At 48.5% G+C, this 13,385-nt stretch overlaps 1 protein-coding gene across 3 annotated transcripts in view; it reads left to right on the forward strand.

Annotated features, from left to right (window-relative positions):
* The window catches only part of TRIO (trio Rho guanine nucleotide exchange factor), a 380,125-nt gene that overhangs the window by 173,462 nt on the left and 193,278 nt on the right, over positions 1-13,385 (forward strand). For all 3 annotated transcript variants that reach the window (XR_011645465.1, XM_058306993.1, XM_058307004.1), the window contains exon 9: positions 952-1,182. Coding sequence is in view for 2 of the 3 variants with exons in the window: in XM_058306993.1 (XP_058162976.1) it covers positions 952-1,182 (231 nt within the window). In the remaining variant the exon portion in view is untranslated. The remainder of the gene's footprint in view (positions 1-951; positions 1,183-13,385) is intronic.

Genomic DNA, 13,385 nt, shown 5'->3' on the forward strand with positions numbered 1-13,385 from the left:
TGCTTTTGTTAGGCACAGTTCTCTGGGTTTTCAACCACTTCTGGAATCAATGTTCATAAATCCCGAATCACTTAAAAACATGAAAAATGAATAGTGCTGTTGTTTCCATATTCCTCCCTCACCTGCTCTAATTTCTTTGGTCTAAATGCTTGCATTTAATTGTAGTTCAGTAATTAACTGCCATAACAATAAAGTCTATTCTAGAAAATGATGACATTTTAATTAAAATTACTTAAAAAAAATAATATACCCAATAAAGAGATTGTCATGTTTTCCATGCTATTTACTTCTGTATTTTTATTTTCTTACTTTGTATTTGGTGAAGTAAAATTGTTCTTTAGCTATATCATAAAGTTTAAGTACATGTTCTTTGCCTCGTGCTAGATTATTGATTTTTTAAAATTCAGAATTAAGTTTTGCTCCATTATGATGATGTTTTGTTGTAGTCCCCCTAATGTATCTTGAGAGAAAAATAATACTTTAAGTATTAATTTGCAGTGCATTTTGATGTCTGCTGATTCATGTCATTTAAGGCAAATGTTTATTACAAATAACGTCAACTACAATGACCTAGTCAATATTTAATGATATGTTCTTTTGTATTACCTTAGTGTTTTATAACATTTGATTTCTTGATGGCTTTGGATAACTGATAGGTTTGCTTTACATTTACTTATAAAATATGCCTTTGAGTAAAATCATGTGTGAGGTGTGTTTGTGTGTGTGATGGTCTGTGTGTGATTATAGCTATATGTGAACATATTTGTGGGAATGTATGTGTCTGACCATGTGTGCAAATGCATGTGAACCGAGCGTGTGTGCGTGCACGTGAATGTGTTGTGTGTGACTGTGTACGTGTGCGTGTGTGTGCGTGTCTGAGGCCAGAGCCTGCGGCATGGCAGGGACAAAGCTGCACACCTGCAATAACAGCTGGATTCTGTTGCTGCGCAGGTGAGCCAAGATGGGAAGTCCCTCCTTGACAAGCTCCAGCGGCCCTTGACTCCCGGCAGCTCCGATTCCTTAACGGCCTCTGCCAACTACTCCAAGGCGGTGCACCACGTCCTCGATGTCATCCACGAAGTGCTGCACCACCAGCGGCAGCTCGAGAACATCTGGCAGCACCGCAAGGTGCGACTCCACCAGAGGCTGCAGCTGTGCGTCTTCCAGCAGGACGTTCAACAGGTCGGTTTTCCGGAGAGCTTTTCTTCCTGGGGAATTGGCCTGTACTGGGTGGCGAGCGCATTGGCCTTGGGCACAGAATCTTGAAAGCGTTAGTAGGCGCAGTCAAGACTGGGGAGGAATGCTCTCACTCTGCACGCTCTTGCTTCATGGTGAGCCAAGAGGAGGAGCCAGTTATGTCAACACGTGGCGCCCTGCTCTTGTGGTTGCCTCTGGAAATTGTTGTCCAGGAACTCAGTGCTTCTCCTGTCCTTTTGAAAAAAATCTGAGGGCAGATTTTTATGCAGATGAGGCGGTGACTAGCTCCAGGTGTTGATTAGATGATCAGCCTTGAGATCAGGCACTGCCTTATTTGGCTAATTACCCACAGGCTCCAGGGCAGTGTGATCCCAGCAAAGCTGGTCACCGGTAAGTGCTTGATTGAACGAACAAGAAGGTCAGCAGGTGCTGAAGGGAGGCGTGTGCACATCCAGACCGCCCACACACACGTCACCTGAACGTGGAGCGTGTGGCTTTTGACTTACCTGGCACGGCGGCTGTTGGTTGGGTGTGCGTTTATGTGCCAGGTAAAGTATCAGCCACTTGGGATGCCCCGGCGATCCCGATACTGTTTGCTTACCTGTTCTGGGGCTGCCTGGCTCCTTGATTATGGTCTCATCTCCAAAGGTTGACATTCCTGGCAGGCTGAGAAGGGAATAAAGGAGAGGGCTTACAGGCCAGCCTTCTGGGCGAGTAGGATGGAGCTCAGAAGTGTCCTCCCAAGAGGTAGACAAGCTACTTAAGTTCACACGTTGATACCGTGACTCCTGCCTAGAGATTGCTCCACGCGTGGCTGTTGGGACCTAGACGCCTAGACATACAGAGCAATAGGTGTACACAGGGTGAGAGTTGGCATACAGGTGGTGAACTCCAGCGGAGCACTTTTTCCTTTCACCATAAAAGTGTCACCTGCATTTGGATGGAGACCTAGAGGAATCCCCGAGCCATGACTGTCCTCTCAGAACCATGGGAAAGACTGGGAACTCTTGATTCACACAGCTTTGGCCCGAGCTTGGTGTTTCAGTGTAGGACTTTTGTGGACCACCCCGTGGAAAGGATGGAGAAAACAAGCACTCTGGATTGGTGATCACCCTATGGTATCGGCAGAGTCTCTCACCACGCCCGTCTCCCCACAGCCTCGGCCAGGGAGCTCGGCAGCATGAGCTCCCCTGGAGCCTCTCCTTCATTCACTCCATGGGTGTTTACTGGGGTTTCGGTTAAGACATACCCAGGAAAGTGCTCAGGGCCGGGCTCTCCGGAAGGTACGTTCTCTTACCTCCTGGAGCCCCCAGTCACCATACCCAGCAGTTACAATCCATAGACTAAGGAGAGCCGTGACGCGCGCCCGGGTGGGCGAGGGGTCTGCGCCCAACCTGAGGTGCGGAAGGGCGCTGCGGAGCTGCCCGGGGGCGAGTCGGGAGCCGAATCTTGGCCCCAGTAGGCGAAGCTCGTCCAGGGTTTTGTTCCAGGAGGTAAAGCAGTGGCCCGGGGTGTGAAGGAGCCCCGAGGCCCTTGGGAAGACCACAGAGGCAGCGATGGCCCGAGGAAAGAGGAGCCAGATCATGAAGGGTTTCGAGGGTCAGGCCACAGGGGTGGGCTTCGTCCTGAAGGCCGCCAAGGGCGCTGAGGAAGTTCTGCGGTTAGGAGGATCCCTTCTGGATTCAGTTTCAGGTGGCAGTTGTCAAGGGAGGTTGGGGGTGGGGAATGGGCAGACACTGGGTTTACTTGGGTTGTGTTGGGTTGGAGGCATCTGCAGGTGGTCAGGGCGGAAATGCCCCTGGCATTGGGCTTTCTGGGACTGTTGTTCACTAGAGAAGTCAGAGCAGCACGTAGAGATGTCAGAAGTGCAGTAAGGTACTCAGCATGTGAAGATAATGGGTTGCTTGACACCACCTGTCTTAGTTTGCCAGGACTGCTATGTCAAATGCCACAACATGGGTTGACTTAAGCAACAGGAATTGTCTCAGAGCTTTGGAAGCCAGGAGTCTTAAAAACAAGGCCGTGCTCTCTGCAGACCCTGTAGCAGTCTGACCATGGTCGTCCTCTGTCACGCAGGAATCTGTCTCTGGGTCTCCTTACTCTGGCTTCTACTTCCGTGCCCGGTTGCTTTGTTGGTAACTACTTCAGCCATGCTGGGTTAAGGCCCACCCCAGTTTGATCTGGCTTTGTTAGGTAGCTCTTCCAAGAGCCTGTTCACAAATAGTCCCCAGCTTACCTCAGAGCTTCGTCTCCAGAGGTCCCCTGTACAGACGGGTCACGCCCACGGACCAGAGGGTCAGACTCAAAGGACATGATTCAGCGTCCAGCGCCATGCCTGACGCGCTGCGTGAAGGTACCACGGACACGGGGCCCAGGGCCTGTCTGTGCTGATAGTGTGAGCAAAGGACGAGGATAGGGTAGGTGGGAGGGAAACAGTGTGTGGGTGTGTGTGCACATAGTGTGTACATATATCATCCACGTACATGGAGCTTCTCTGCTGCTCTCGGCTGAAAGCAGGGCTTGAGCGTGCGTCATCGGCGGCTCTCTCAGCTCCCCGCACACACGCTCAGCACATGCCATGGGCCTCAATTAGAGAGTCTGTGCATTTTGATCTCAAAGCAGGTCATTCTTAGTTTATATATATCTGTGGGAAAAATGTGTCTGTTGCTCATATCAGTGTGTTTTACAATTTGTTTGGTTTGTCTACTTTTTGAATACGTAAGCAGTAAGCTAATCATGCTTCTCTCCCCCTGGAAGACAGTGCATCATGGCGCACATAGTAGGTCCTTAGTAAATAGTTGATTAGTGAAAAGTGGTTTTTATGGCTATTCATTTTTAAAGTAGTAGACTTACTTCTTCTCTTTCCATTGTTGGGAAATTCTAAGTCCAGGCCCCCATACTATCCATTTCCTCCTCGTGGAATAGGGATCCTGCCCTGCCGTAGGTGATTTTGTATTACAGCCACGCGAGCACATAAAATGCCGTGTGGCTCTAGTAATAAATCAGAGACTACGCATGCCCTTGCCCTTGAGTGGAGGGGCCCAGGGTATGGACGAGGCATCGGCTGTGGGCGTGAGGAGTTCTGAGGTTTGTGTGGGAGCCTGGGCGTCCGAGGAAGTTGGAGGTCAGCCACGGCCACAGGTCAGTCCCCAAGCCACGTATCGCCCTGGGCGTGGAAGAGGATGCGCCTGCTGTTAGACAGGTAGGGTGGCCCCTCTCAGCCCCCGGGCAGTCCTCTGAGGGTGAGTGGACAGTGGGTTTTGTGGAATGGGCTGGGATGGTGGAGCCTCACGTGTCCCCAGGACACCCCCCTCCTGGAGGCGGTGACCATAGCTTTCCACTCGACGTGACTGGTGAGTTCAGAAGAGGCTGTTTCGTGGCTCTGTGGTTCTCCATTTTCCCGTGTCAGCACTGACACTCTGTGCTCTCCGAGTTCCCCGAAGGGTTGGCGTGCGGGCCTCTCAGGAAGGATCATCTCTTGATTTGTTCATGCTGTGGCTTCACTGAAAGAAGGGAGTTGCCAGGAAGGGCCCAGAGTAAGGAGGGCAGCGGGCAGGGTCCCTGGGAGGGTGAGAGCGTGAGACTGAGTTTTCCTAATTGTCCAAGATCTTCCAAAACCCGTGGAACCTTAACAGGTTAAGTGTCACCGGAGGGTTTTCCGCCCCTCCCCTTCGTCCGGGTCAAGTGCTTTGTACGTCTGTGGACGGACATCCCTCCCTGGCTCTGCGTCTGGAGGGGCCGTTTCCTTACCTGACCCAGCAGCAGCCATGGGGCTCACCCCAGCTCCTCCCTGGTTCTCGTGGGCTCCTTGGGGTGCCCTCGGCTTGAGAATAAACCCCTGGACTGTCTGGAATGGAAGAGGCAGAGGTGGCTGGCCATCTGATTTGGCACCAGGTATTTAACGGGCTTGAATTTGAAAGCAGCAAACATTAATTTTTATATCCTGAAAGGTAGTTGTGATAATTCTGAGGCTAGCTCTTCTAGCTATGTCCTTTTTTTTCTCAAGAACAACACATTGGTTAGCTGTCAGGGGGAGAAAGTGTTTTGCAATACATGTAATGCATACAGTCCTATTACATCCCATAGAGAAGAGATTTGATCTTTAAGAGGAAATTGCAATATAGACTTGACTTGTGAAGCAAGGAGCAAAGTTGATAAGATTAATCTAAGCCGACATTTTACCTTGAAAGAGTGGTAGGCTATCAAAAAAAAATTTTTTTTCTGATACTCAAGAAATTAATAGCACGCAGGGAGGTTTTGCAGTATTGAGTATAGAGCAGGGGGAGTAAGCTGAGAATAAGTGAGGGAAAAAAGTACTTCAGGAAGTCACGTTAGCAGAAAGTAGTTTGTAGACAGAAACACTCTCAATTCACAAAAAGATAAGCCAGTTAGAGATACTACAAGTGTATTTTGATTGTTTCTTTGGGGAGACAAAAAGACATCTCGCAATAGTGTTGAGAAGAAAGAATGACAACTCACGGGACTAGATAGGGAGGGATTATATTTTTATGCAAACAGCCTCCCCAAACAGTATATGCTTGTAGGTGGGCAAGTATTTGAAAGAATATATACCTAACCGTTAGCAGCCATGTCCTGAGGAACAGTGGGAGAATGGAGAATGGCAGGGGTCCTCAGATTTTTAACACTTTGTTATTTTCATAATGAGCAGAGGCAGTTCCATCACTTCTATATGGAAGAAGTTCAGGATAGGCATTGGGTGCTGTGGCATGTAGGGGAGGTGATCGAAGCCACTATGGCATAATATTTGGGAAGACTTGCTGAAGTCTTACCCAAAACACATGATCGCCACTAAGAAATACTGCCCCGTGTCACTGAAAAACCAGAGTCAGACTGCGCATCGGTTTCCTGACGGTCAAGTACCAGCCGCGTTTCCTGTGGCCCACGGGGGACGTTGGGTTGTGTTAGTGAATCGATGGCTGTTATTGCCAAGCGGCAGGTCTTAGCTGAAGGTTTGCGCCGTTTCTTACAAGAATTCTTGAGTGTTGCCGTGCCTGTTGAAAAGGGATCATCGCTCTGGAAGGCACCCCCAGCGGGCGGCTGGAAACTCGCCTGCCTGTCTCTCCTGGGGTGTGGAGTGAGTGAGGCACTCCACCGGGCCAGCCGAGGTGGGGGGCGCCTCCGTCGAGTGGGCAGGTGTGCACTGGGGGAGCCTTGAGTCAGCGTCCAGGCAGCAGGTCGACCCCCCCGCCCCCCAGGAGCCCCTCGAGCCGGGGCCTTCTTCCTGAATGAACAGCCTCCTCTTCTCCCCTGGCAGCCCCTCACCTGTGCGAGCATCACCCCTGCCAGATTCTCTCCGGAAAAGCCTCTCCAGGCTGATACTTTCTGGGGGCAGCTAGCTAATATTCCTACAGAAGACTTGGTAAGCAGGTCTCATGTCCACACTGGATTTTTCTCACTATAATTCATTTCTTTCTTTTCCCTTTTTTCCCCCTCTCAAAATATTGTAATTAAATGTGTGATCCTCCAGGAGGTTCAGAGGTAAATACCCTGACTTGCACCCTCTCAGGGACTGTGTAATCTAGTGGGAGTAGACATCTACTGCCTAGTAAAGAGGACCCTGGCATGCGGAGAGCTGCTTCCCGGTTTTGGTTATGGTCAGATGTCCTCATGCTAAGGCCTGAATTTGAATCATGTCTGTCGAGGCACTATCAGGAGTGAGGGAGTAAGTGAAATTAGCTGCCCCCGTCCGTGTTCTCTGCCTGCCTTGCACCTGCAGTTTACGAGGCATATCTATGCTTCAGGGATTTGTGTGACTTTGGGAATTTTGGAGAACTTTGTCTATGTTTTGCTCAAACGTCAACGGTCTAGTGTACAACAAAGAATGAAGAAGTCTTATAATGGAGGTGCAGGTAACCACTGTTATCCTGGGGACACTAGGAGCGTCTCTGGAGAGGTGGAGTTTTAGCAGAACCCGGAAGGATGAGTGGACACTCCATAGGCTGAGGACGGGCCCAGGGAATTGCAGTGGGAGCAGAGAACCAAAGGGCAGGCCCTGCCCAGGGAGCGGCGGCGTGCGCGGACGGCGTGGGCAGGCCTGGAAAGCACTTCTTTCTATGTGCACTGGGCACCGTGCCAGGGCCAGGCTGGCCGTGCCCCAGGCCAGGGCCACGGGCGGGGCCTGAGGAAAGGCGAGGGACCGCGGGTTAGGTGGGGGCCCTGCGGGCGTCCAGCACGGGCCAGGCAGGAGCCACCTGGGGCGCAGTTCTGCCGCTGTCTGAAGGCTCCCGTGGCGGGTGAGGGGCTGGCCTTTCCCGTTTCACGGCATGAAGTGGACACAGCGCAGGGCCTGTGTGCCCGGCGGCCTCGATGCCGTGGACGGTGGGGAGTGGGTGGCAGCGTGATGGGCGAGTTGGAGGGAGCCAGGCAGGAGGGCAGGCTCCCCACGGGCAGCCCCGAGGCCAGGGGAGGGCTGGACCTAGGCCCACAGGCACTGTGCCCCCCAGGCGCCCGGCCGCGGGGAGCCGGGTGTTTGCGGATGGAGGGAATGAATGGTGAGCTAACTCCAGGGTCTCCCCCTTTTGGTAATTCAGGATTCTCAGGGGTTAAGTCCTCTCTGCTTGTTTTCCTCTCTTGCCCGGGCTTGGGACGGGCTTGGGACAGGGGTCAGGAGGCTGAGGCCCAGGCCCCTCCCGGGTCCTTCCCCCGCCCCTCCTCCACCCTCCACCTCTTTGTTGCCCTCCCCGTCCCGTCGTCGTCCCCCCACCCCCACTCCTCGTTCCCTCCCTGGTCCCCTCCTTGGGTCCTACCCTGCCTGCTCCCCTCCCGGCTTCTCAGCGCACCCGCCCCGCCCACGCCCCGAACCCGGCCCGTCACCTGCCGGCCCGCACTTAGCTCGTCCGGGGCTGTTCCCGGCCCTCCCTCCTCCTCACCGCGCGCCCCCGTACTTTTCCGCAGAGTCCCTTGTGCTCTAGACAGCGACCTCCGTTTCTTCCCCCTGCCCCGCCCCCCGCTGGCCGCCTCCGAGCCTAGGTTTACCTTTTTGCGCCCACCAGCATCGCTCCTGCTCTCCTACCACTTCTGTTCTTCCTCTGTCAGCCTCTTTCCTGGTCTAACTTTTGAAGGATTTGTCCTCCTGCAGGCCAGGAGCTCCGGTAACTTTCCCCGGCCCCATGGCTCTCCACGCTTCCCCCGCACAGCAGTGGGGGCAGACCCTTTGCAGTTCCCGCACCCGCCGGTTTCGGCATTTTAGTGCCGGGCTCTGAGAAATGTATTTGAACTTTACAGAACAGTTCTATTTTTATAACCTCCTCTCCTGGAATCACAGTTTCCAAATCTTTCCTAAGTAACGTGTCATTCATCAGACGGTTCCAAGCATTATGATTAAAAATAAGGTAAAAAGGTAAAAAAAAAAAAGTCCTTCATTTGTTCCAGAGTGGGCAGCGTAGGCCCAGTATTGGACTCAAACGATCTAACTGGCCAGTCTGCCTGGAGGAAAAGGAGCTTTGGTGGATTTTGGGGCATTAGGGGTGGGGTGGCCGGGGCAGTAAGGGATAATTTCAGTGTATGGGAATTTTGGGAATGTGGTAAGCTTTCTAGTGAAGATTTGGCTGCCTAAATGCACATGAGCAGCAGGAGGGAAGTGAGGATCTTCCAAGGCACAGAAACAGGTCTCAGTTCTCTAGCAAAGCATTCCACATTTCTTGGGGTTCCAGGCCACTGTATTTTGCCAGTAAAAAGCCATCTCCCAGTGATACTCGTCTCAGGGCTTTTGGCTGACGTCTTAGTTGGGGAACCTCGCTTGCCCTTTGCTCATCACTTTAACTCAGGAGGCTGGGATTTCTCCTCCCACTCTCAGAGCCCCTGTGTCTTCTCAGCTATTTAGCATTCTGTTGGGTTTACCTTCTGGCACTCAATAATCTGCTTTAGGTTCTGATCCTGTCTCTTCATAAGAATGGTTACAGGATTGCCATCTATTCTAAGAGTTTCTCAATTAGAATTAGGACAAGTGTTTGGTTTGGGATTATGAACCTGCTGAGAGCAGATAGAGGCAGACTGCTGACCTTAGAACCATCTCCCAAAATACCTTTTGTAGGAATGATTGAGACTTGACTGTCAGTGTAATCTCATTAACCACAGTATTTGCAATGCAGGGGATTTTTATTCGTTATCTTGCTATGTGTAACTTGCCTGTGGTAGGTTTTTTTAAATAACTACTTTTTCCCAGTTAAGTATTAAGCTTCAAATCCTTTGGAATGTTCTAGAAACGATTTTTTTTAAAGCTCTTTCTGTATTGAGAGTAATCTTATTTTTTAAAGATCAAGCTGGATTCTAATTACGAAATTCAACGAATGCTATAACAGAGTCCTCTGCTGCAGTGGAGAGGAAAAAAACGAAATGTATGGAGGGAGAGGATTACCGTCGTCGGGGCTGGGCATGGGCGGAAAGTCCCCCTTCTCCCTTCAGCCCCCAGAGCCCACACGGGGGTGGTGACTTTTGTGTCTCTTTCTTATCTTTAAAAGTGATGCCAGATGCACAGTAGAGTCTAGAGCCTGAGGCCCTTATATTCCTGTGAGCCCCAGCCCCTCATTTTCTCAGTAATAAAACCAAGCCTTGGAAAGTCCAGTGGCGTGGCTGGAGCTCCAGGCAGCCGAAGTTCTTTTTTTTATTATTTCACCCTCCTGATCCAAGGAGGATGCTTCATTTCTGAGCAAATGAGAAAGTAAAATTATTAACATGTTACTTAAGAATGAATATTTAAACGGTGCCTTGAGGAGGCCAGGGGTTTCCAGTGAAGCCAGTTTCCCATCATTGTGAGGGAAAATAGCTACTTAAGGAATTTTTGGTGTGTTTGTTTTACGTTTTGGAGTTTAGACACTTCACAAATGGAGAAATGGAAACAGGGACAGCGACGGAGAAGGAGCGCCTCTGCCGTGACAGCCCGTCCACCGGCAGCTTCAGGCCAGCTCTTCTCAGCTGTGTCAGCATTGCTTGCAGTTGATTAGGCAGTTTGGAAGTGAATGCTCTGTTTTGGGGTGTCTTGCTGAGCTTGGTCTTCTACGGGACGTAGAAGAACATGACTGTTTGTTTCAGGAATAAAATATGCCCTGAGCATTCAGGAAAAAAGTATCATCCTAAAATGGGATGCAGATGTGGATTCCAGTAATTTAAAGACAAAGGGTTCTTCATTTGTGATTATAAATTCTTAGGTAAATTTCATGAATAACATGTAATATTGAATATCCTCTCAGTGATGCTGAACTCCAGCCTTTAATAATAATGAACAGGAGTGAATATAGCTCAGTGGATTGAGTGCTGCTTCCCATGTACAAGGTCCTGGGTTCAATCTCCAGTCCCACCTGAAAAAAAAAAAAAAGTAAATGTCATAGGGAAAAACAATATAATAAAAAAATAATGGTAATGAACATCATCTAAGTGAAAGCCCTTTTTGGCCACCAGCATTTGTTTGAAATGGTGCTGCTTATTTGGAATTGGTCACTCTTCCTTTGTTATATCACTAAAATACCAGTGATTAGATAGATAGACAGATAAGTAGATAGATAGATAGATATAGAAAGGAGGGAGGGAGGAAGAGAGGAAGGAAAGAGAGCTCTGGTCTAAATGCTTCTTCTTTTAGGAGCACTAATTTAAAAGCAAATCCAGGAACCTAATATATCCATTTCTAGATTGGTATCATCTGTGTTTTAAATCAAAACTAACAGCACTTAAGAAAGTAACTGAAACAAATGAAACTAGGTCAGTTTTGGTTTTATGCAGAATGTAGGCTAGGGGCAGGAGAAAGCCTCTGATTTGCAAATATTGTTATGTTTTAAATTGAAAGACTTCACACGCCTATCTTTAAAATGTTCCTGGGACAAGGATATTGATTCAGGGTCCCCTGGCACCTGGGAAATAAGTGTTCTCATACTTGTCAGAGAAGGAACAACCTCATGGAGACTTTTTCTTTTTTAAATATTACCTAGCTTTCCTCACTGTCTGCTATCATTTTAGCACAGTTATTGGGGTTTGTACCTTTTCTCTCTCTTTTTTTTAATTTGACAGATTCTAAGTTGAGAAAACAATCTCACATACCATACAATGACCCCATCACTATCACCTTACATTGTTGTGACATATTACAAATGATGTAAGATCATTGTCATAATACTGCTATCTATAGAACATAGCTTATATTTGGTACATTTTCCCCACAATCTGTCCTATAATTAGCACCATGTATTAGTATTATGTATTTGTTACAGTTCATGAGAGAGCATTCTTGTATTTGTGCTGTTAACCACAGCCCATCATTCACCCCCAGGTTCACTGTGTTATAGGGTCCCCTGCCTTACTCAGTCCATCCAAAGTGTACGCTCAGAGGCTCTCAGTTTCTTCACAGAGTTGTGCTGTCATCAGCTCAGTCCATTTCGGAACTCTATATTGCTCCCGAAGGAAAAATCCTCTACTTCTGATAGCTCCCAATTTTGACCCTTAGCACTGATATAATACCTTTTTTGCCATTGCTGTAAAAATATTACAATATTACTGTTAACTATAGTCTATATCTTACATTAGTTGTATTTTTTCCATATATGTGCATATTCTTAGCACCGTGGAATACAGGAAAATTCTTAAACAGTATAAATTAACCACAATCATCATCTACCACCAAAATCACTGTTGTACAGTCCCTAGATTATCCTCTAGCTTTCTTTCAATTGACATTAACCTTCCTAGGCTACTGCTTTCCACAAATTCACCTTTTAAAATCAGCAGTCTTTTCCTCACTATAATGTGTTACCATCAGATCTAACCATTGCCTCACGTTTACAACCCCCTTTATTACGTACATTCAGCATCAGCTCCCCCTTTTCAGCCCACATTCTATCTCCTAGTATCTCTATGCGATAGTTTATGAGTTTATGCATCACATTAATTCATACTAGTGTGACCGTACAATATGTCCTTTTTTTTTTTTATCTTCTCTTTTGAGTTACTTTCATGTATGTTTAAAAGAGAAATTCACCTAGTATTACATTGCTTTCTGAGTGAACCACTGATAATAAGAAAAATGCCCTGTTACAAGCCGGAGCAATTGGCTCATAATCCCTTTCATTTCCGACTTCCTCCTTATGCTTAAAAAACAAATTTTTATTTTCAAAATACTTTATTTCTTCCAGCCCATTCTACCAAGCAGTATTCATCTTTGACTTTTTGTGATAGTGTCCTTGTTTCAAGTTCCTATCAGAGTTACCAGAAACCATCAGAGTAGCTGCTTACAAATGGTTTGCTTTTGTTTACAGTTGAAGAATATACAGAATCCACTATAAAGTAAAAATAAAGAGAAAAAGCCTCTCCCTAGCCCTCCAGGCAGGTCTTGCAGGCAGATGAACTGCCATAGGGTCACTTACACCTCTCAACATTCCTTTCAGGCTTAAAATACTTGATACTTGCCTTCTGCATGGTATTGGCCTTATGCCCAGACACATTCCGTTAGATGTATCCACTCTTGGAGTTGAGAGGTCTTGACGTTGTTTAGACATTTCTTGAGGAGTGGAACAAGGCCCGTGCTTTATGATACATACCAAGAGACTGTTGGCTTTCTGTCTGCCTTTCAGTCAGGTGGCACACGTGGCACTACCCACTGGCTGTAGCACTGAAGGTCTCTCTCATGCCAGGAAGAAAAAGTCATGTCTTCAGTACACTAGCTCAAAAGAAATGGAAGAGGTGGCCTCTCCCATCCAGGAGCTAAAAATCCGATGGCAGCCTGCTGGGGCTTATGGCTTAGGGGCGGGGACAGCACAAGTGCTGTGTATTTGGCACACTGATACCAAGAGCTTATTGTAGACCCTTCACTGTCACCATCGAGCCTACAAGGACATGGAAGCCCAGAAAGGGTAAGCATCGTGCATAAGACCACACAGCTCCATCCTCTGTGTGCAGGAGGACTGGAAGGGAATGGGGAGTGGAGGCAAAGCAAGGGGACCAGGCGACGGATTAGTTGGAGTGGGCAGACAGGACACATGCATTCAGTAGAAAAGTACTCAGCTGGGGCAACCCCAGGTGAGCAGCAGAATGGTGGTGTCGCTGACAAACATTGTTCCAAAATGAACTACAGTAATCAGGCCAGTGTGGAGCTCTGGCCTGAGTGCCTGCTGCAGAGTTGCCCTCCACCCCCACACCACCCTCCCAGAAGTACCCACACTTGTGCCCTCAGCATCTGCTAATGC

This window comes from Dasypus novemcinctus, chromosome 2 (genome assembly GCF_030445035.2).
Source record: "Dasypus novemcinctus isolate mDasNov1 chromosome 2, mDasNov1.1.hap2, whole genome shotgun sequence".
In the NCBI taxonomy this organism is placed as follows: domain Eukaryota; kingdom Metazoa; phylum Chordata; class Mammalia; order Cingulata; family Dasypodidae; genus Dasypus; species Dasypus novemcinctus.